At 43.6% G+C, this 23,857-nt stretch overlaps 1 protein-coding gene across 2 annotated transcripts in view; it reads right to left on the reverse strand.

The window, feature by feature from the left end:
• Hdac8 (histone deacetylase 8) overlaps positions 1-23,857 on the reverse strand; it is a 219,949-nt gene that overhangs the window by 22,034 nt on the left and 174,058 nt on the right. For both annotated transcript variants that reach the window (XM_036175202.1, XM_036175201.1), the window contains one exon: positions 2,385-2,490. In XM_036175202.1, the coding sequence (XP_036031095.1) occupies positions 2,385-2,490 (106 nt within the window). The remainder of the gene's footprint in view (positions 1-2,384; positions 2,491-23,857) is intronic.

Genomic DNA, 23,857 nt, shown 5'->3' on the forward strand with positions numbered 1-23,857 from the left:
CGAATGAAAACCAGTCCTTTTATGACACCTATCCATGAGTCCATCCCTGTGCCCTACAGCCGGACATACTCTGTCCTGTTCTGTGACAGCCTTACAGAGAAATGAGGCAGGGCTCATGTCCCTCTGAGTTTTTGTTTCTCCAGAAAGCCCTAGCTCCTCTAAGCTCACCTCTTGGAGCTTGGACTCCAGTGCTTTCCCCAGACTGGCTGACCTCCTGCAACATGTTCCTATTTGTCTAGAGCCCTTTTAAAGTGAGGTCGATACTGCATTAGCATCTCTGGAGGCCACCTTGACCCAGTGACTCATACTGAACTCTGTGTCAACTACTGTCTCTAATTCTCTTTTAGACAAAATGCTCTTAAGCCACATCTCATTTTGCTTATTCGCAGTCCCTTCTGAGAACCCAGTTCCTGGAGCAGATATTTGCTCCCTGCTCAAGTTCATTGTGTTACTATCCCAATATTGCCTTCATCTGCTAATACACTTCAAAAACGTGGCTTCCATGTCCTCTGGGGTGAACTAGTTTTGTTTTAACTAACCCTCAGCATCGCTTTTCATCTTGAGCCACCCTCACCCACTCACTCCTCACTCAGGTGTCTTCTTTTCTAGTTGATTTCCCTCTGCGTTACCATTTCATCCCCCCAACAGCAAATGGCACTGCTGTCTGGAGTGAGGTACCTGGGAATGTGTGCAGGGAGGCAAGGGCACACGGGCGCACACACACACACACACACACACACACACACACACACACACACATACACACACACACACACACACACACACGAGCTAGGAGCAGGGTACTGTAGAGGTGTGTGTGCTTTGTTTGGGTGTTCCCAGAATTTGGACCCTGAATGGGGAAATGGTAAGGGAGGAGAAAGAGTGACAAGAGAAACTGGTTCAGCTTCAATCTCAAGAGAAATGGGGACTGTTTCTTGGATCAGAGAGCAGAGGGAAGCCAGGGTGAAGGGTGCAGATCTCCAGTCTCCATCCAGATTGGAGCACAGTGAGAAGAACCAGCAATAGAAGGAATTTAGAGGTCTTAAAAAGACTAGAGGAGGGAGGAAGATTTGAAAGACAGTGAGGACTTGTAGAATTGGTAGCCATTGGGAGATCAGAGGAAGGTGATTTGAAACATTAGAGGCAGAAGAAGGTTGGGTTACAGGACTTTACAAGGGGCAATGAGCTGTGAGTGTAAGTGTGAGAGTCTAAGGTTCATTAGCATAAGAATATTTTCTCAGGTCAAAGGAGCCCAGGAAATCTAGTCCTTACCACCGGCTTTGCAGTTGTCATCAAGTGCATCTGCTAGTGAACCTAGCCTTCAGCAGAGACCCTCATAATACTGCACATTCCCTTAGACGAACCCTAGCTTGGAGCAGGCCTCTTCTCAGACAGGATTACACCCCAGGGAGGAGTCAAAAGTGGGAGATCTGGTACCATCTTTGTCATTTTATGAATAAACAAGAGAATTTCACTCTTTGGGACAGGCAATATGATATCTTTGGCTTCTTAACTCTGCAAATAGGATCCAAACACATTCTCTCTCTCTCTCTCTCTCTCTCTCTCTCTCTCTCTCTCTCTCTCTCTCTCTCTCCAGGAAAATGATTGCTCTAAATACTTAAAACAAATGATAGATGAGAAGCAAGTCCCCCTCCAATGGAAAGCTTGAGGGAAGGACCCCCAAAGCTTGAGGGAAGGACCCCCAAAGACCTAGTAGTCTGTAGAGCCATGGCTACCATTCCTCTCTGTCCTGGGGACAGAATAACTTGGGGGAAGGGGAGAGGGCAGTAGCTTTCCTCCTGGGTTCCAATAGGAATGCTGGAACCCCTTTTAAGAACATCAGAATCTCAGATTAACCCCTGGACTTCCATAGACTTGCAGTGCTCTTAAACCATGCTGCAAGAGAATGTCTGGGGGGGGGGAGATTCCTTCCCTATCCCAACCCCTCAAGTCTAAGTTCACTTGAACTTCCCAAAACTTAGTTTTTCTGTTTTGCTTTGCTTTTTCAGTGTTGGAGATGGAGTGGTAGGCAAATGCTCTACCACTGGGCCACATAACCCTAGCCCTTAAAGATGGTTTTACTGCTGGCCTTTTCAAAGAAAAAGGCTCTCAGAATATTTTAGAAGTGATTTCCCCTTGGAAGTGCCTTAAAGCTGAACCTTTTGTTCTTCCGAAGGTGACATTAGCCAGCCAAGTGACAATCTCTACCAGAGTGGTTTGTGTAGAATGTCGGCTACGAGATGTCAGGCCAAAAAGAGGTTTCCTTTCCAAGTCAGTGCAATGATTAGCTGCCAGAAGACAAACGGGATTTGAGGAAGCCCCCAGCAGCAGGCCACCACACACTGGGTGGAATAAGGAGGGCAGGACTGGAGGGTGGCGCTCACCTTTGATGTAGTTGAGGATTTGCTGGATTCGCTGGGGCTCATTGCGGTCTGGCCGGCAGCTTGGCGTGATTTCCAGCACGTAATCAGGACCATATGCTGTGAAAAACTGTAAGGAAAAGAGAAAGGCCAAAAAACAAACAAAACCACATAAAACTTCCAAACCAAACCACATACAAACAGGACAGTCGAAAGAAACCCACCATTCCTGACAAGGCCAGAGCAGCCTTCAAGGGCAGAGTGGTATGATGTGGCAGGAAGCTCTGCCACACTATGCATCACTATGCTCACTCACTCAGACCTTCAGTGACAGCCACTGTGAAATTTGGGAGCTTGATGTCAAGGGTCCCTCTGCTTGGGTTTCAGCTTTTTTGCTCCGACCATAGCTCTTCATGCTCCCTGTACTCTAGCATGTTAACTCACTGAACTCTCTCCAGGCTTTGTTCTTACTTAGAACTGACTGCTTTCCTGCACTCCCTATTCATGCTGCCTGTGGAAAAACCTCCTCGTCTTCCAGGCACAGCTCAAATGTCACCTCCTTCACAAAGCTGTCCTTCGTTCTCTGCCAAGCTCTACAGCATTCTGCTGGTGCTTCTCTTACGGCCCCCATTCAGAAAGACAGTGCCTGCTTGCATGTCATATGCAGACCATAGTGGCAGCTGCATGGAGGGTCCTCTAGGTATTCATAGGCACTGGATAGATACTTTCCAGCAGTGACTATTCTCTCTTCTCTCTACTGGATAGGAGCTCTCTGAAGGCAGGCAGTCCCTGGGTTTTTAGTAATCTCTTGGCCTCACAGCCCATTAGCTTTCGCTGCCTTGGGTTCCCTGCTCTAGGAATGGCGAATGAGTCTACTAAGACAACTAAGTTTTTCTTTCTCCATAGTGAAATTTATGTTTTTAAATTCAAGGAATCAAAATAAAGACTTGTGGATTCTATTTCTAGCCCACTAGATGACTCCTTGTGACCTTTGGTTAAGTCATAATATCTCATTTAGCTTCTTTTAGGGCCCACTTGGGGAAAAACACTCTGTGACAAAGGGAATCATTCAAATGGGATCAGTCTTTGAATGGGAAATATGCAAAGCTATGATTTCTGTTTTTTTAAACAGAAATAGTATTTGTGTGCACTCTCTGGAGAGGGAGCATATGGTCCTTAACACAATGTGTTTCAATAGTGACATTGTTAGGTTGTAAGTAAACCAGTGAATCCAAATTCCCTGAAAACAAAATAAAACAAAGCCTCAAACAGTATAGCAGGCATGAAAACAGGGATCTTGCTATGTCGTGACTTTGATGCCACTCAAAGAACCCAAAGTGACTGCTACTGTCATTTACATTATCCTTGTTAGGAGTCTGACTGTACATCTGGCACTGTGGGAGATGTTGTGGAACAATCTCGAGATTCTAACAGTGTCTTTGTGGAATCAATGAGATTAATTTCACAGGGAGATAGCTTTTGCATACCATAAAAGAATATCCTACACATTTAATTGAAAGGAAAATTCCCAAGATCGTGCCAATGCTTCCCATGCCATGTATGTGAGCCAACCCAGAAATGGACAGCCACTCAGTCCTCACCACAGATATTACTCTGTGATTCCCTGTGATTCCTACCACCCCAAATTATGGAGATGGAAGCTGCCTTGAGTAGAGATTGTCTTTATCAAATCCCTATATGAAACAGGAAAACAGGGTTACCTGGGGTGGGGGTGGGGGACACATCCAGAAACTACCCCTCCCATCATGGCTGAAGAAACTTGAGAAGCATTTATTTTTAGCCAAGGAGGGCCCCTCAGTTCAAGTTGTAGAAGAGAAGGCTTCAAACAGGTGTGGTGGCCTCTTCTCCTGAGAAGTGTCAAGTGATGTGCTCATCTCATGGGAATGGAAAGACAGGCTTCGAGCCACAGAGTACAGGCAGCTGCATCAAAGCAGCTCTTGGAGGAGACTTGGCATCACAGTACTATAAAAATATGAGGCGGGGTGCCTAGCCGAGATATAAAGGAGTTACTGCTGTCTCCACGTGCAAAGCTGACACTGTGGATCCTTGGTCAGCAAGGCATGCTGTAAACTGGAGCCAAGGGTTTCGAACAGCATGTTCTCACTTGAACACCTACTACGTGACTGTCCATACTTTCCTACTTTAGTCCCCTTTGGCAAAGAGCACAAGGCTGCTAACCACTTGGTCAGCTGGGGCCAGAACTGCCTGCCATGTGACAAAACAGCTCTCCTAGGATTAAGCCTCTTATCCTGGCTTCATTTGCACCTGGCTTTAACTGATTGAGCCGCACATTGGACAAAGTCATCAAAAGACTTTCCTTGCTGAAGCAGACTGACTGCAGGTAACAACCCAGCCTGGGTCCCCAAACTTCTTTCTACCTCTGTCAGTCAGATCCTCCTTTTCTTGGGTCCTGCTGAGTTTCACTATTCTTGGCCTGGGGGTGACGCAGACGGTTTAAGAGAGTCCCTGAGTTGGAAGGCAGTTATGCATGGCAGCTGGGTGCTTCCAGTCTTGGAGGCTTTGCTTGGGTAAGGCCAAGTGAAACAGTAGGCTGTATTTAAAGGCCCTGTTCCTGTGCTCCTAGTTCGCACTTGTTATATCCTCTCTGCTAAACTACAGACTCGGTCATGTTCTCATTGCATAGCCCATAGAGTCAAACTCGTCAGTTTTCCCTTCAATGTACATTGAATTAAGTTCATTTGCCAGTGGTTTAGCTAGGTGTCTGGTTAATTGTGGGGAATAATTCAGAGTCACCTCAGCACAAACAGCTTTCCTGGGCTTTGGAAGCAACGTGACAAGGTGGAAAGAGCACTGGTGTTGGGGTCAGGGACAGCTGGAATTTGGCACCTGGATTTAGCTGTGTGCCTGGGGTGAGCTTGTTAATCTCTGTTTCATCATTTGCACCCTAGGGATGATAAATGCTGACCTGTTTGGGTTGTTAGGAGATAGTATCTATCAAAGGACCCAACCTGGAGCCTGGGATATAGAAGGACTCTGATAAATGCAAATTCTTCGCTCCTGGGGGCAAAAGGCTCTTGCTTAACCCTGTCCCCTCTATACTCTGAGGAATGTGGGGCGAAGTGCTCAGGGCTGAGATGTAGAAGGGAGAGCCTGTTCCTTTTTCCAGACCAAGCCTTCTGGCTTTGCCACTTGCTTCAGCCATTGGGTTAGCCCAGGACCAGCCGAGAAACTGACTTCTCTCATAGTTTCTTGTGACTTGTTACTACTGATTATTGAGGTGGAGAGGAAACATGATCATGGTACACAGAAAAGATGTTGAGGTGGAGGGATTTGACTAGCACTAGAAATAGCTCATGGCCCCACCCTGGAACTGCCCTCCAGCTCCAGGAGAAAAGGAAATGGGCACACTGCAGTCCCATCCAGGCAGGTGGGGCAGGAGATGAAAGGGGCAAGCCGACCTTCAAGGGAACATACTGGCTTTGATCTCAGCAAAGGAAGAAGAGAGGTGCTAACCCCTCTCCACCCCTTCCCCTTTTCCTACAGCACTCCTTTTGCTTCCTGGGCTTGAGTTGAAATAGTTTTGAGGGGAACAAGGTAGTGTGGAGCCAGGGAAAACAGAAGGTATGCAGTGGGGCAAAGGGCTGGGGGGTTGAAGGTAATGGCTGCTTTAGGGTAGTCATTGCAGGGTCTGAGTCTTGACCCCACGAGTCAATGAATAAAGGAATGTAAATAGTTTGTCCCCAGTTCAGTTCAACCCAACTTAATTCTCCATTCTTGCTCAATCCTTTGCAGCTCTTGTGCACACAATGAAAACAGCACACAATTAGATACTTGGTTAAAAGATAGCAGTGGAAGCCTTTGAGGCTGTTCTTCCTCCAGGAAACACAAGCCACAGACCCAAATCAGCTGATCTTACTGTCTTTCCCTCAGCACTTCGGAACTCCCTACTATGTGCTGGACTAGGTTAGTCACTAGGGTACAAAGACAATAAGGTTTGCTTAATAGGGGAGATAATTGCAGAACAGTGAGACGAGTGGTACAATAATAATATAACAATAACAATGCTCAAATAAAAGTAACGACAGTTAATGTTTATTACAGGCTTACTATTTGGCATGCACCTAAAGTATCTAAGCATTTTTTATGGACTGAACTTAATTTTCACACCCAACTTAGATGCTGTGTATCATTGTTTCCATTTTCAGATGAGATCTGAAGCACAGATATGCACAAAGCTAAGATTTGGGACTACATTAGCCTGGAGATCACTTCTGTAAAGTATACCAGAGGAACTGAATGTAGGGGGTCTGGCCAAGCAGGACAGAGGTGGGGAGGAGGTGGTCCCAGCAGAGCCCAAGCAAAGACAGGGAGCCTGAAGCATAAGAGTACCAAATTAGGTATAATTCTCTGTGTGGCCAGCAGACCAGGAGGCAAGCAAGAACTTCATGGTAGGCCCTGCCAAGTCATGCCTTTACCTCAGACTAGCATTGTTTTATCCTCTGCCATATTGCCAATTCTCAAAACAATACTTGCACTTCATAGGTGGTAAATAAATACTTGCGGGATAATGGATAGAAGCTTGGAGGAGATACAGGAAGTGAATGGGATATCTTTGTGTACGAAGGGCTCACTGGCTCCCATGAGGAGACTATTGGAATTTGAGGAATGAATTCGAGTAGGGTCACCAGTTAGGAAGCTGGTGCTACAGCCCTAGGGGTTGCTCATAGAATCAGGACAGGGACAGTTCTGGGAGGAATGGAGAAGGAAAAACGTCAAAGATAGCATCAACAGGATAAAACAGTAACTTGGATGTGGGGAATAAGGAAAAGAGGGGAGTAAAAGATGTCTGGCCTTGAGGGATGAACAGTAAGAGGATCCAGTCTGTGGACCCAGAAGAAGGTTTGGGGGCAGTGAGGGGTGATTCTAGTGGGGAGCACATGCAGGGTCAGGATCCCAGTGACAGTGGTCTATGTGAGAGAGTAGGCTCAGTGTAAGGGGGGGGGGGCTAGACCTCTGACACCACATGTGTTATAGATTTGGGAATTAACAGGGACAACAAAGCTGAGGAAGCAGAGAAGATGGCCTAGGCCAGCAGGGTGGAGGGCCTGCAACGAATGGGGAAGAGAGGCAAGGAAAAAAGTCATGGCAAGCCAAAATACTTTGTGGTGGACAGAGGGAATGGAAACTCTCAAAGAGAGTGTGAGAAGAGTTTATTTTTATTTCATGTGCATGAGTGTTTTGCCTGCATGTGTGCATGTGCACCCACCACCTGTGTGACTAGTGTCCTTGGAGGCCAGATGAGGGCATTGGATCCCCTGGAACTGGAGTTATAGATGGTTGTGAGCCACCTTGTAAGGGTGCTTGAAATTGAACCTGGGTCCTTCTGCGAGAGCAGCAAGTTTTCTTAACTGATGAATCATCTCTCTAGCTACTCCCAGAGAGTTCAAATGAGATGAGGGCTGAAATTATCTTCCTTATGTGTCCACAGGAAGGAGGGTGTGGACAGAGGCTTGCTCAGAGAAGGGTACTGATTTGGACAGGAGGAAGTGGAGAGGAAAATTAAGATGACTTTGTTTATTTTAAAGGAGTCTGACCTGGTATGGGGCTTGGGGGAGGTAATTTAAGATGGGAGCATCTTGAGTGTATTTACAGAATTAGGGAAAGGGCCTACAATATGGAGGCAAGAACAGCCTGGGAGACATTCAGATTTGTTATATCTGGTTTTGTGGCCCATTAGACACAAGAATCACAGGGGGAAAGTACTGTTTTATGCATCTTTATATTGTCCATGCCTCTTAGCACAAGGCCCAGAAAACAGGTGTTCAATTCATATTTGCTGCATGAATAAAATAAAGTGTGATTTGAGATTTCACAGTGGTTTACATCCAGTGGGAAAATTGGGGTCTTGAAGGATGGGGGTGATGGCAGATAGGCAGTGGTGGGGTATATGTTGTGGGGTTTAGTTAAATGGAATCAAGATGTGTGGGGGTACTACCAAGGGCCCATGAGCTCACCAGTGTTGGGAAAAGAGAGCCTTGACTTCAGGTGGAGGAGACAGACCTTTCTGTGCACGGCACTGGGGCAGGCTCAAGCGCAGAAAGGCTAGTGACTAGTGTGGAGGGGAACACGTGGTATCTGGGGAGAGGCAATGGAGACTTGAACCACACAGTTGCTGTGGGGTGGAGTGGAAAGGATACCGTAAAGGGAAACAGCAGGAGTTGGCAGTTTGTTGGCTGAGGAGGAATGGAGTTCAGCAAGGAGTGGAGCTGACTCCTGGATTTTGAGTCAGGCTGAGTGGGCAAACCTCAGTGACACTGATGGAAAGAAACTGAGTCACTGAGGTAAATTAGTAGACAGTGCAGGACTGGCCAAGGGAAGACAGGCTTGGTGTCAGTTGAGTTTGACTTGACAATGGGGCATCATCTGGGTCATGATGTCTGGCAGGTGGCTAGAGATGTGACAGCAGTATGTGACCGTGAAGTCATGACAGAGGACCAAGGTACACAGTCGGAAGAAGGTTGATATTTAGAGGGCTATTTGGGGGAGAAGAAGAGTCATGAACAGTAGGACAGAAAAGCTAGCAGACAGAAAGGGTGCAGTGAACAGAAGCCTCTTATAATCTCAGATGAGAAGCAGTAAAGAAGATGCTTGGGCTCCAGCTTCTTATGCTGGCAACTCATCCCTGGGCCAGAGCAGCCTCCTCATCTCTCAGCCAGTTGGAGATAAAATGGTACTGCTTCTGTTTAGCCCTCTTCCTGGAATCGTCTGAGTGACACTTAAACTTCTAATTGTTAACTCAGATTCCACCTTTTTCTAAAAATTATCTTTAATTTGATCAAGACAAGTCCAAGGTTAGTGCCAATCTTCCTTAGAGACCTGAGGCTTTTCTCTGTCTCCCTCCATTTGGGAACATTGTGCCTCTGACTGTAACCTGGGCCCTGGTCAGGAAGAGCACTTCTTGTCCTGCATTACCTTGTAAGCAGAACTCATCATAACCAGAATAACATAATACTAGCACTTTGAACTCTAACATGGTTTCATATGATGCATCTCAAACTTTCCTATATCTTCAATTACTCCATCAAAGAACCTAGGTCCAACCATGATAGAGACAAAAAAGCCCACTTTTTCCCAGAAAAACATTTCTGTTTACAGGAAAGTCGGTTATTACATATGTCATTGATGGTACGTTTTAAGGACATAAAATTGCAGTGGTATTATTGAGAGTAAATTTTATTGCCATGGCTTTACAACACAAACAAACAAAAATAATAACTCCATTAGTTGCTAGATTGAACCAGCAGGAAGCAGAACATCAAAGGCAATTGCTAGCAGGCAGAGGATGGAAGGTAGGACTATCCAGAGCATGACCCAGAGGTCAAGGTGATATGTGCTATTGGAGAGAAGATGTTAGGTGGACATGAGGATGGAAGAAAAGGCAGAGTGTTAGTTGCTAGAATACAAACCTGGTTCCCATCTCAACTTCAGGCACATCTCACTGGCCTTCCTCACTGTACGTGTTGGCCAGAGCCAGTAAGCATGGACTGCGGAAGAGTGAGGCTTATACCCAAAAACTGTGCCTTTGAATGAATGAATGAATGATGGAGCGAGTGAACAGGTTATGGAAACAGTTTCTTATTTCAGTATTTTTTCTTATAGTGCTAAGGATAGAACCCAGCCGGGTGGTGGTGGCGCACGCCTTTAATCCCAGCACTCGGGAGGCAGAGGCAGGTGGATCTTTGTGAGTTCGAGGCCAGCCTGGTCTACCGAGTGAGATTCAGGAAAGGCGCAAAGCTACACAGAGAAATCCTGTCTCGAAAACAAAAACAAACAAACAAAAAGGATAGAACCCAGGACCATGCACATCAAAAACATGCCTCTATCACTGAGCCCTTATTTAGATGGTTTAGGTATTTTTTCTTTTTTATTGTAATTTTTAAAACTTTAGGTATTGAAAGAGTTTATTAAGCAAAATAATCAGGTAAACTCAGAAGCATTATCATACTTGAGCAACAGTTACATTTACTCAGAGAATATGCTCAATATTAGCAAGCTTTATTTCATTAGCCAATGAACTTAGAAGTGACTTGTGCACACATCCATAGCCTGTTTGTGTAATTAGCCTATCTAGTGAGGTTCCTGAACTAGCCAGTGCACAGCATTGTGTATAGACATATAAACATGCATTCTGTTAGGTGCTGGGTGTTATTCCTGACCCCTAGAAAAGCTGGAGTAAATGAAAACAAGAAATAAAGTCCAGTGACAGTTCTCAAGATGTAAATCTAGAGGATTATATAATAATAGGAGAAAAAGGGAATAAATGTAAAAAATATAATAAATATATTGGTAATAAATGTATTGGTTCATTGTGTGGGGCACTGGACCAGTTAGGGGGCTTGCTCATGATCCTAATGATAATACTATTAACATCATCACAGCTGCGATCTTGAACCCATGGCTTCAGACTTTCATCCCAGTAGGTTTTTCCCTAAGCCATGAATTAGCTAAAGACAGGAACCTCTGGAGTCATGTGTGATGAACCTTTAACCTCAGCTGTGCAACTTAGAAAAGTTCTTCACCTATTCCATCTCTTGGCTCTCTTGATTGTAAAGTGGGGAACATAAGAGAACCCAGCAACAATAGAAATGAGGTGATTCACAGAAAGTACCTGGGACAGCACCTGTCTTAGAGTAATATCTAGTGCTAGATATTCTTCCTTCTTCTTAGGCCTTATCAACTACACAAAGAACTAGAACTCTGAACGGAATGGACAGTGAGTAAAATCAATTTCTGTACAAGTGTCCATTATGACCAAAGAAGAGCTCAGCTTGTCTCCAGGAGCTCTGAAGTCAGAAAGAGGGGCAGTAAGGTCAAGAGAAGGATCAAGTGAGAGTGACTAAGAAAAACGGACAGGAGGAATGAGAAATAGGAACTGGTGGGAAGAAAGGAGGATAAGGAGGCAGAAAACGAGTTAGTTCATCTAAAGGGTGAACAGAGCCCGCCTTATAGGAAATGCCCAGCACCTGAGAGGAGGAGGCAGAAGAGACAAAGGTAGCGCTTTCCACTTCTCTAGGGTTTTCCCTGAAAGCCAAAATTTTCCTTCAGGGTGTGGTTTTGGGGAAAGAGCCCTGGCCAAGACTAATACCTTCCCCACATCACTGTGGATCCTTAAGTTTCCACTATTAGAGAGAATTCCTCCTTCATAAACACATGTCAGGCCAACTCTAGTTATAGCATATGGCTCTGCTGATCAAATGAATAGTTTGGAAACAAGCCGATACATGAAGCTTTTTTTCTTCCTTCCTTCCTTCCTTCCTTCCTTCCTTCCTTCCTTCCTTCCTTCTTCCTTCCTTCCTTTTTTTTTTTTTTTTTTTTTACATTCAGCTTTCCTTTGGCCCAGGATGGGATAAAAGATGGGAATACATAGGGGTATTATTTTATCTGGTTTGTTTGCTGGACAAGTACTAAAATGACTTTGGAAACTTATTCTGCTTGAGGATAGGTAACCGTTACCTTGGTTGGATCTTTATACTATGCCAAGCAACCGCCCTTTCTGCATCCCTAAGCTATCTGATCTGTTTTCCTCAATGCCTTGGTCCCTTCATTTCTTAGACACTTCATCACATTGAAGTTCTGCATCTTCCCCATACTCTGAGAAAGTTCAGTTAAGTGGCAGCTCTCATTAATTGGTAGTAGCTCCTGGGGTCCCACTGTGTTAAGGAAGATTCTGAAGCTAGGTCTGGGTTCAGAAGGAAAATGTGCCATACTCAATTTTCAGTGTACAAAGGTGGCTGTATGGTGAGGAGGGTGGGACTTAAGTCACTTGGTCCTGTCTATATTTGCTATTATTGTATTAGTAGACTGAGGGTTAGCCAGGCCTGGTAGGGCATGCTTATAATCTCAGGATGCTGAGGCAAGAGAATTGCAAGCTCAGGATTTTCCTGGGCTATAGAATGAGTTCCAGGCCAGCCTGGGCTACTTAGTGAAATCCTATTTCAAAATCAAGTTAAAAAGGACTGGTAATATGGCTCAGTGGTAAAGTGCTTTCCTGAGCATGGTCTCTAATTCTTGTGCCAAGGGTGGGGCAGGGTGCAGGAAGAAATCCAGGACCAATAGTGCTATCCTAAAGGTCCAATGTAACATTTCTTTTCAGTTACCATTCATCATCTTTGATCTCCTATCACCACTTGTCAGGCTCCCCTCTGCTTTATATCCTCTCCATCACTGTTCATCATTGTTTCTCCCATCCTTCTCAGGACCTCTTCCTTCATCTGTGTCTGAAGTGCAATTCTATGTCATACCCTCAGCCTCTCTCTCTCTCTCTGCGAGAGCAGACTTTTCTGCTGCCATTTTGATTAAGTCTCTGCAGGGGCCCCGATGACATTTGCCCCTTCTCTGACTTGCACTTAAAATCATCTGTGGAATGTTTCCACCTGGAAAACTTGAATTCTTGGCTTTCAAAGCCTAATGTGTCCCAAGTAGACCTAATCCACTTTAACTACCTTTGTAGAGAATGTTCACCTTTCTGTGTACACTCAGCACCATGGATGAGGCCCACCATACAACAGGCCCCTTAGCAAAGATTTGAATTTATGACCCTGACCAGGTTAGTGTCCTTATGCTTTGTTTAGATACAGTAGGTTTTCTGCTTTCAAAATACTTTCAATACTCTGGCTTAAAAGCTATCCCTCACTGTGATGTTCTCATTGTTTGATGAGCAAAGATTTTTTTTTTTCAAAAAACAAATGAAATAAATCCTTTCTGTCTAACTACGTGCAAAGAGATAGAATGAGCCTGGGGCACTACCAGGACTGCCATTCTCTCCTGAGGTACTTTGTAGACTATGAAAACACTGGATGCTTGGGGCTGGAGAGATGGCTCAGAGGTTAAGAGCACTGACTGCTCTTCCAGAGGTCCTGAGTTCAACTCCCAGCACTCACATGGTGGCTCACAACCATCTGCAATGAGATCTGGCACCCTCTCCTGTATATATAATAAATAAATAAATAAAAGCAAAGAAGCAGGGCAGTGGTGGTGCACGCCTGTAATCCCAGCACTCGGGAGGCAGAGGCAGGTGGATCTCTGTGAGTTCGAGGCCAGCCTGGTCTACAGAGCTAGTCCAGGACAGCCTCCAAAGCTACAGAGAAACCCTGTCTCAAAAAGAAAAGAAAAGAAAAAGAAAACACTGGATGCTTATCTCCTGGCAGATGCAGTGTGCTAGGTGCCAGGACATAATGGTGAAGGCCTTGAAGGGCTTACCATCTAGTAGGGAATGCAGACACTGGCGGGAATACTTACACTAAGGGAATGGCAGAGGGCACTTGCCTGTCTAGGATGATGGGAATTCTGAAGTGGGAATTGGAGATTGTGAGGATGAGGACTGGACAATAGGTAAGGCTTCATGAGGAGATGGGAAGCAACAGAGCTGTCTTAAAGGATGAGTAAGGTCTAAATAGAAGATAGAGATGGTAAGAAAGGCAGAAGAAATAGAATAATGACAATGGAGATATAGTCAACGTGCCACCAAAAATTAATTTATAGACCCAGTAGGCTACAGCAGGAAAATAGTGAGTGGATCATGGATTCAGTGTCAGCCTGGGCTACAAAGTAAGATCCCATCTCAAAAAAAAAATCATTATAGAGGAAGACAGAAGATTGGGTCAAAATCAGTACCAGCACAGACCTCTGGGCAACTTTCTTCTACAAATAGCACATGTTCTTTATGTGCTAACTGCTGACAGATGGACTGGTATGGCAGAAAGAGGGCAAAGCCATACATAGATGGACCAGACACTCCATCATAAGTGGGATTTCTCACTGACATATCCATCAGATAGGTTGTTTCAGTATAAATTGGGTTTGCACTTTCTAGGACCTACTGATTCATTTGCTTACTCATTCACATGCTAGGTATGATTCCTAAGCATGCCTGTATACCAGACACGGCCTTGAATAGATGAATGAGACTCCGGTCCTGCCCTCACAAGTGAATGGAGAGCCCGTTCTGCAGAGGATCAATTGCTGTGAACTAAGAGTGTCACCACAGAGGTACAGGCAAAGGGCTCCTTTAGGCCATGGGGAAAATGAAGCCAAATAGAGCCATGCACTTGGAGTCAGCCTCTAACTTATTTTTCTACAAGCTTGGAGTTTTCTGTCAGAGATTCAGATCTCATCATGTCATTCCTCTTGCCTAAGAGCTATCATAGGCTCCACCACTGACTTCAAGGCCAAGTCTAATGCAAAAGCAAGATACACAAAGGCCTTGAGTCTGTTCCAGCCAATGGACTTTACCAGCCTTATCGTATACCAAGGCTGGTCTGAGGCCCTTTCTCTGTGGACCCATTGAGCTGTAGTGTCTCTCCCACTCTTATCTTTTATCAATTCCACAGTCTCCCCCAAGCCCTTGCTGAAGGTTAGCTCTGCTGCATGGTTCCAGGTCCCAAGACCAAGTTCCTCCCATCATCTCAAAGCTCATTGGCAGTGTTCTACACTTATCACATTGAAGTGCAACAGTGTATATTCTTTATGTATCTTTTTCCTTTACTAGACAGTGTCCTCCCAACAGTGGGGACTGGGCCCTAGCTTTTTTTTTTTTTTTTTTTTGCATTCCTGACATCTGTACTAGCCTGGCCAGTAGGTACTCCATACAGTTTTGCTGGGGAAATGAATGACTCTGACATGTGGCCAGTTGGGCCTGGTTGTTTTCAACAGCTGGCATTACTTAACATGAGAGATGCATAAAAAATGAAGGGCAGCCAGAGTGGCTGAAAAACAGGCGGCTCTAGTGACATCATGACAAAAACAAAACAAAACCGGAGAAGGCTGAGACAAATGCTCCCACTCAGGCTCTAAGAAATGACTCTCACTTCTGAGCAGCCCTTTTTGTCTGCTTGCCCATTCACTTTCCAAAACCCAGCCATTGAAATGACTCTAATTATTCATGGTCAGTGGCATATCCAGGAAACACTCAGTTTACAAGCAATTAAAACACACTAAAATAGATTTATATAGGTTGAACTTGATCATGCTGGTGAGAAGGGAGTGAGTGGCTTGTGTCTTAGAGGGGAATTTGCTTGCCAAGGCTGTGCTCTATCACTCTTTATCTCCTTGCTGCATTAGTTAGGGATAAACATGGCAAACATCTGGAGGTAGTGCTTCAGGAGAGCTCTCTGTGAGAGCACACAGAATCCGGTCCACAGATGTTGCCTTCATGCAGCTGGCTGTCCTTTAAAGGTGTGGGTACTGCCCTGGCCCACCCACTGAAGGAAGGCTCCTCAGCACTGTCACCAAGAGTTTGGTTTCCACCATGGGAGCCACTTGCTATCATTCAATCCTTCAAGGTTCAGTCTCCTCACTGATAAAATGGGGACATGAATCTCTACCCCATCATCCTTCAAGAGTTGTTTCTGGGTTAGGGATTTAGCTCAGTGGTACAGCGCTTGCCTAGCAAGTGTAAGGCTCTAGGTTCAGTCCTCAGCTCCGGGGCGCGGGTGGGGGGGGGAGTTGTTTCTAGGGATCAAAGGAAGAAACGTGGAGAAAATCTCTAGGGGTTAGCCAAGTGAAGGACTTTGGCTTCCATGACGAAGCTTCTAACGCAGGTCTGGCTGTCAGGTCCCTTAAAGGTTCTGTAGCATTGCTCATCAACTGATTAGCAAAGGTACACTTAGTCTTGTCCCCTAGGTTTATTTAAGAGTCGACACAAGGATGATTCATCACCTTGCCACACTCTAACCAACAGAGTTTTAATGTCCCTCAAATGAAGATGACAGTTAGCAGCTAAACAAATACAGCATTTGGTCAACACACACAGACAGCCAAAGTCGAGCACAGAGTCCAGAGGCTGTAGAGATTTTGTGTCTTTCTTTTCCACAGTTGGGTAAGCTTTCTTGTGTTTGACTCTAAGAGGGAAATGTTCTTTTGCTACTCTAAGAAACTGAAATAGCACAGAGCTAAGCCATTCAGTGGGCCGGTGTGATGTCACACAATTTAGGATGACCAAAATGAAATGACATCTTTTAAATCAGCTCTTGAAGTTAAGTTTACTAAGAAAAAGGCAACAGACAGTTACAAAAGCAAGGTAGGGAGCAAAGGTCATAGAGAACCAGTAAACAGCAGTGATGGTCCATCTTGAAGTCTGACTTTAAACTATGAAAGCCACTAGGTACATTAATGGCCACCTTTTTACTCTACATCTGTAAAAGGATCCTGGGTTCCTTCATGCTTTGTCATATCTTCCTACTCTTTGGCTCTCCATCTCCTTTGCAAAGAATACGCAGACCTCCCTCCTCGACCTAAACCATTCCGACTCATTTTTCAAGACTCAGCTCAGATGTAACCTCTTTGAAGTCTTCACTGGGTCTCCAAAGGTATAATTCCCTATTTACTTCTTTGGGCCCCCACAAGGCCTTTGGCAGCCCTCTGGTTCACTCTGTCTTACTGTTTACTGGTACTTCTTCCCCCATCAGGCCAGGAGTGCAGCTCTTAGGAGCCAGAACCACATGGCACAAAGATGTTCTCTTAGCACACAGCAGGACACAGAAATGGCCTGAACTCATTCACTGGGTTTGCACAAGACCCAGGGGGAAGTCCCATTATGCTTCTGGCTGTATTATCCCTGCTTCAACACTGGGTGTACCTGATTAGTAACTAGCTTGGTGCCAGCAAGCAATGAAAAATTTTCTGACAGAGTGGCCAGAAAATATGCAAGGAGGTACAGCCTTGAATAGCTTCCTGGTGCAGGCCTCAACTTAGTTTTCCAAGTTAACAAATGTGAGCTGGAAAGTACTTCTCCCCACTCCAGCCCTCAACTCAACTCTCCTGTGCTTGCTTCTTCCAAGTTGCCCAATAGCACAACAGAATAGGTTTGAAAAATCCAAATGCATTCATTACCACAGAGGAATGCCTAGTGGGTGGAGCCTGATGGGGCTGTGACTCCTACAGCCCTGGCTCATCATCTACAAATTTGGATTTTTTTGTCTGGCTCTGCTAACAATAGTTTTGGACAGATAGCTAATTTCACATTCCAAAATGGGAGTAATAATGAAAATATGGCATGAGACGAGTCAATAAACTTGACTTACATCCCTGTGGATAGGGGGAAAAAGTAGTATTGGTGAAATCTGTAGGCTTTTGCTATTCTGGCCATTTCTGACTGTGTGACTCACTCTACCTCAAGCCTAGGTGTACAGTCCCTGGGGAGTAAGGACAGGCTAGCACCTTTGAACCACATGGCAGGCTACTGGACTGAAAAGTACAGAAAGGGATGCTCAGCTGTGGGCTGGCCAACAGCTGGTCTCCTGCTTCCCAAGAGGGACCAGGAGCTACAAGTTCTGAAAGCTGGGCCTCCCACAGCAGTTTAGTATTGAAATAAAATAAAACTCATGACAAAGTCAATCTGACACATACTTAATGATATGCATAATGATTATTGTGCTGTAGTGTAATTAGGTGTAATGGCAAGCAACCCCCAGGAATGTGTGTGATTATGACTCATTTTTATACAGCTAAACCAGAGATGTCTGAGGTCAGCCAGTTGGGGGTCAGGACTGAGGTTGGGTGGGCAGGAAGCATGGTGTTCCTCTGGCTCCCCTTTCTCTCCTCACCGTGTTCCTTATTAGGCAATAGAGGATATATCTGAACAGGAGTGTGGATCTTGAATGGCTGTTTTCTCTGGTCAAGGGGTGGCTGTCCCCTGGGGTTAGATAATCTGGAATGTTCACAGAGGCTTCAAGATGAATAGTCTCATTTTCCATGAGGTCTGAAATTCTACCAACCAGCCTTGAACCTAAAATTTTTTGGACTTGTTTATATTCCAATTTGAACAAGTCTATATTAAAATTTTTTTCCTAGATGATTGGATAAAATGTGACAGACACTATTAGGTGATGATATTATTAATTCTTCTGTTTGATAATGATATTGTAATTATATTAAGTAAAGGCCACTATTGGGATGGGAATGTACCTTGGTGGTAGAGTGCATGTTTAGCACTCTTAAGGCCATGGGTTAAATTCCTAGCATACCCTAATCCCTTATCTACTAGAAGCTCATATTTACTGGTCCTTGCAGAAAAAAATGAAGGACAGAATAAAAATGGTGGATGTTGATAACTGTTGAAACCAGGAAGAGGTGGCTATATGGTGGTTCATTGTCCTTTTTTCCCTCTCCTTCATATATGCTTAAAAGTTTCCATCATAAAAACTAAAAATTATGTATCACAGACTGCTCTGGCATGGATTCACACATGGCAAAAATTAATGTGGTCATGTTATCACCATCTAACATATGCAGGAGCCTCTGAGAATGGATTTTTGCCTGGGGAGACTTGATTGGGAGGTGTCCGTTGGGACATGAGACACTTTTGGAAAGCAGAAGCCCTGCCTGGCATAGAAAAATGTGTATAAGTGATAGGGAATTTTGAATGGTTACAAGACAGTGCGAACATTCTGGAAGAGAAGTCAGAAAGTCAACAAGGAGTGAAAGAGAGAGAGCATGGAATAGGTGTTCATGTCCGTGTACTAGGTCTCTTGCTAGCCTGTTAAGCTCCCAGAGATTGGGTACTGTTTGTTAATTGTCCTTGTCTTCCCGAGAGTTCCTAGTATATCAATTTGTGCATTTATTTCACTCATTCATTTACTAAAGTATATGTATTGAGTGTCTTTAACTTGGCAAGACCAGTGAATACCTGTGGTAAGCATAAGGGATACAGTACTGAGCAAAGCCCTCAGGGAGCTCATATTCTATATCAGTAGTTCTCAACCTTCCTAATGCCGCAACCCTTTAAATACAATCCTTCATGTTGTGCTGACCCCCAACCATAAAATTATTTTCACTGCTACTTCATAACTATAATTTTGTTACTGTTATGAATTGTAATGTGAATATATGATATGCAGGATACCTAATATGTGACCCCCCAAAGTGGTGGAGACCCACAGGTGGAGAACCACTGTTCTAGCGGGAGGAGCCATGCAGTAAATTACAAACAGGTGTAAAATATGGCAGATGGTGATAAGTATTGCAGTGGAAGATAAAGTAGGGTAAGGAGGATAGGGAGTGCTGCAGAATTAGTTGTTCAGGACCAAACTTGCATGACACTTGGGCCTTTATGAGCATCCCCTGTCTCCTGCAACCAGGCTTTTAGCCATGCTCCCTGCATTTTGCTAAGGGACTCTGATCCTTTTAACCTGCATACATACTTTAACCTCTTTCTTGATTTCATTCTGACCTCTTCCACCTCAGCAATTCACATGGCTAAAATCCCCAGCTGCTGCTTCCTCCAGGGAGTGATGACAGGCCTTTCTCCCCTCCTAAGTCCATGCCACCTGGGGGTCTTCTCATGTTCCATTGCACCCTTGCACACAGTCTCTACTTAAGTGTAAAACATTGTTGATTATAATTCACTTCCTGATAGATGGAGCTCTTGGAGGATATAATGTGTCTTTTATATCTCAGCACAGGGCCTAGAACGTGGTGGGGATCTTATACATGCTGATGAATATACATGAGTGGATGGATGGATGGATGGATGGATGGATGGATGGATGGATTGATTGATTTTCATTAGAGACTTAGGGTGCACCCTCAATGAAGTACTGGGAAGCAGAGTTGTGCACTTAAATAGCAAAAGGAAAAATGGGACCAATATCCCTGATTTTATTTTAAACTTGATGATGATGGTTCACAGTCAACAATTATTGTACAGAATTGGATCCTGACTGCCCGGGTTTTAATTTTGGGTTTACCTTTTGCTATTTATGTGATTTGGAATAAGTTACTTATATTTTCTATGCTTCAGTTTTTCATATGGAAAATGAGGCTGATAACAGTTTATATGTGTTGAATATGATACATTTCTGAAAGAGAATTAGACTAGTACCTGATACACAGTAAGTGTGTATAAAAAGGCCTGCTGTTGTTATTTGTTATCCTGAATCAGTGACAGAGCTAGGTCCTCTATTCATTCTTGTGCTCTGAAAGCTATCCAGCCCAAGGCCTTGGAGATAAGAGTAACTTCATAGAGTTTATATTTGACTCAACTTTATCCTCACACAATAAGAGGGAGGTACTGGACATAGCCCCATTATATAAAGAAGTGAGGCTTAAAGCTATTAAGTAACTTGTCCAAGGCCACAGAGCTTGTAAGTTGCAAATTAGACTACAATCTGGTCTGTGTGATTCAAAAGCCATTGTTTTAGACCCATCGTCAGCAAATAACAGCCTATGAGTCGAATCTGTCCCTCTGTCTTTTTCTTTGAAATGTAATTCACTCTTTTACAGTATGTGATTTAATATGTTTACAAGAAGTATATTTACATGGCTGTGCAACTAGTATCTAATTCTAGATCATTTTTATGACTCCAGAAGAAAGCTCCATGCCCATTAGGCATCCACTTCCCCGTCTTCCATTTCCTGGCAACCATGAATCTGCTTTTTGTTTCTATGGATGTGCAGATTCTGGACAATTCATATAAATGCCTTTTGGTGTATGTTTTTAAGGTTTACCTATGTTGTATCAGTACTTTATTATGCTTATGAGAATGTTTGTGCACATAAGAGCTCAAAGAGGAAATAGTCAAGTAATAGATAAAATCTACACACACACACACACACACACACACACACACACACACACACACACACACATACACAGAGTTGCCTCTTGATATCCATCAGATCTTTCCATCCATCATCCATCCATCCATCCATCCATCCATCCATCCATCCATCCATCCTATAGTTTCACACCTTCAGTTTCAATAAAATTGATTGAAAATATTCAGAAAAAAACAAATGTGCACTACATGTTTTGTTACTATTGTCTATTAAACACAGTATAACTATTTGCATAGTGCTTACATTTTGTTAGGTACTGTAAAATAGATATTATTTAAAGTATACAGGAGGATGTACATAAGACTATATGTAACTTCTGAGCCACTTTATGTAAGTGACTTAAACATCCCAAGATTTTGGTATTCTGAGGGTCTTGGAACCAATCTACTGAGGATACCAAGGGATGTGTCTGTGTGTGCATGCATGTCTAGACATACTTTTTGTTTATTCTTACATCAGTTGATGGGCATTTGGGGTTATTTTTGTTTTAAGCTATTATAAATAATGCTGCTATGAAAATCTGTAGATAGTTTTCATGGGAACATTTGTGGTTATATACCTTAGAGAATTCCTAGGTTACTTGGTAACTTTAACTTTTCAGAAGCTGCCAGACTGTTTTCTAAACTGGTAGCAATATTTTAGGTTTCCACTAGCAATACATACATGCTTACAGTGAAAATTTGCTATTGTATATCATGTGTGTGCACATAGGTGTGTGTTCATGTGTACATGTAGGTGTACTTCCAGAGTACTGGGATTTCAATTGTGTACTACCATGGTCAGCTCTGAAAAAAAATTTTTTTTGAGCTGAGGATCGAACCCAGGGCCTTGTGCTTGCTGGGCAAGCGCTCTACCACTGAGCTAAATCCCCAACCCATCTGAATTTTTCTTCTCTTCTTTTGTGGTGCTAGACATCAAATGCGGGGGCATGTGCATGCTAAGCAGGTATTCTAAAATTAAGCTACATTCATACTGTATGGGGTTTGTGTCATTGTTCTTAGCTGGGTCTGGTATCAGGGTAATACTGGACTCAGAGTGAGTTGGGCAGTTTTGTTTGTTAGGGTTCTCCAGAAAAAGAAAAAACATGCATGCATTACGCAGTCTGAGGGCAGAAGAAGACGACTAGGGTCATAGCTGAGCAGTCAGGCTAGAGAGGGAGAGGCAGAGGTGTAGAAAGAGAATTCTTCCTTTGCACTTTTCTCCTGTTCGGTCCCTCAATGGACTGGGTAATGTCTACTTACTCTGCACAGGGCAATCTCCTTTACTCAGCCTACTGACCCAAAAGCTAATCTCTTACAGAAAAAGCCTTTCAGACACAACCAGAAATGTTTAACCAAATTCCTGGGCATCTTTGTGGTCTAGTCACATAATTTGAGACATTTTTATTCTTTTCTCCTTTGTGAATTTACTCAAACCAGTCAATTTTGATGAAATTTTCAAAGAACTAACTTTTGGCTTCATTAATTAAATATTTTTCTGGGTGCTGGAGAGATGGCTGTTCAGTTAAGAGCGCCGGACTGCTCTTCCAGAGGACCCAGGTCCAATTCCAAGCACCCATAACTGTAACTCCAGTTCTAGGGGACCCGACACCCTCACACAGACATACGTGCAGGCAAAACACCAATGCACATAAAATAAAAATAAATACATTATTTTAAAAAGTATTTTTCTGGAGCTATGCATGGTGATACACACCTTTAATCCCAGCACTTAGGAGGCAGAGGCAGACAGATCTCTGTTAGTTCGAGGCCAGCCTGGGCTACAGAGTAAGTTCCAGGATAGCCAGGACTACAAAGTGAGACTTTGTCACAAACTATTGCCATATTTTCTGTTTTGTATTTATTTATTTTTATGTATGAATGTTTGGTCTACCTGTGTGGCTGCATACCACATGTGGACCTGGTTCTCTTGGATGACAAACCAAGCAACCATTGCAGATCTCCTGGGACTGGAGTTACATCTAGATGGTTGTGAGCTGCCATGTCAGCACTGGCAATTGATCCCGGGTCCTCTGGAAAAGCAGCGAGTACTCTTAACCAATGAGCCATCCCTCTAGCCCCTATTGTATTTATTTTTTGTCAAATTTTTTTTTCTTTTATTCTGCTTGCTTTGGGTTTAGTTGGCATTCCTTTGTCTATGTTTTGATGCACCTGAGCCCTCTATTTTCTTAAGATGGAAGGTTAGGTTTCAAATTGCCATACATCTTTTTTGTTGTTGTTAAATAGGCATTTATAGCTACAACTTTCCCTCAAATTATTGCTTTCACTATAATACATAAATTCTTTATGCATAATTGTATGTATGTGTGCATGTGCTGTATTATATAAATTTTAACATATTATCTTCAATCCCAAATTATTTTACGTTTCATGAGATTTCTTCTTTAAGCACCTCTGACTGTTCCTCTATAGTCTGCTGTCCTCAGACTGGAATATATATCCATACATATGCATACATGTGTCTTCTTTCTCTGGAGGACCCTAACAAATACAACTTCCCAATTCACTCTATGTATTAGTCAGAAGTGTGGTGTTTAATTTCTACATATTTGTGAATGAATTCCTCCGATGTCTTTCTTTTGTCGATTTCTAATTTCATTCTTTTCCATTTTATTTCATTGTTTTTGTTTGTTTGTTTGTTTTGGACAGGGTCTCACTTTGTAGCCCTGGCCAACCTAGAAGGAACTCACTCTGCAGACCAGGCTGGCCTAGAACTCAGAGATCTGCCTGCCTCTGCCTCCAAATGCTGAGATTAAAAGTGTGTGCCACCATACCTGGTTCTTTTCCAGATAATTCCAAGGCATGTTTGTATGCCTTTTCAATCTAGTTTTGTGCCCGGACAATGTCATATACTGGAAAATACTCTATACATTCTTGAAGAGAATGCCCTGGTTGCTTTTT

This window comes from Onychomys torridus, chromosome X (assembly GCF_903995425.1).
Source record: "Onychomys torridus chromosome X, mOncTor1.1, whole genome shotgun sequence".
NCBI classification, from domain to species: domain Eukaryota; kingdom Metazoa; phylum Chordata; class Mammalia; order Rodentia; family Cricetidae; genus Onychomys; species Onychomys torridus.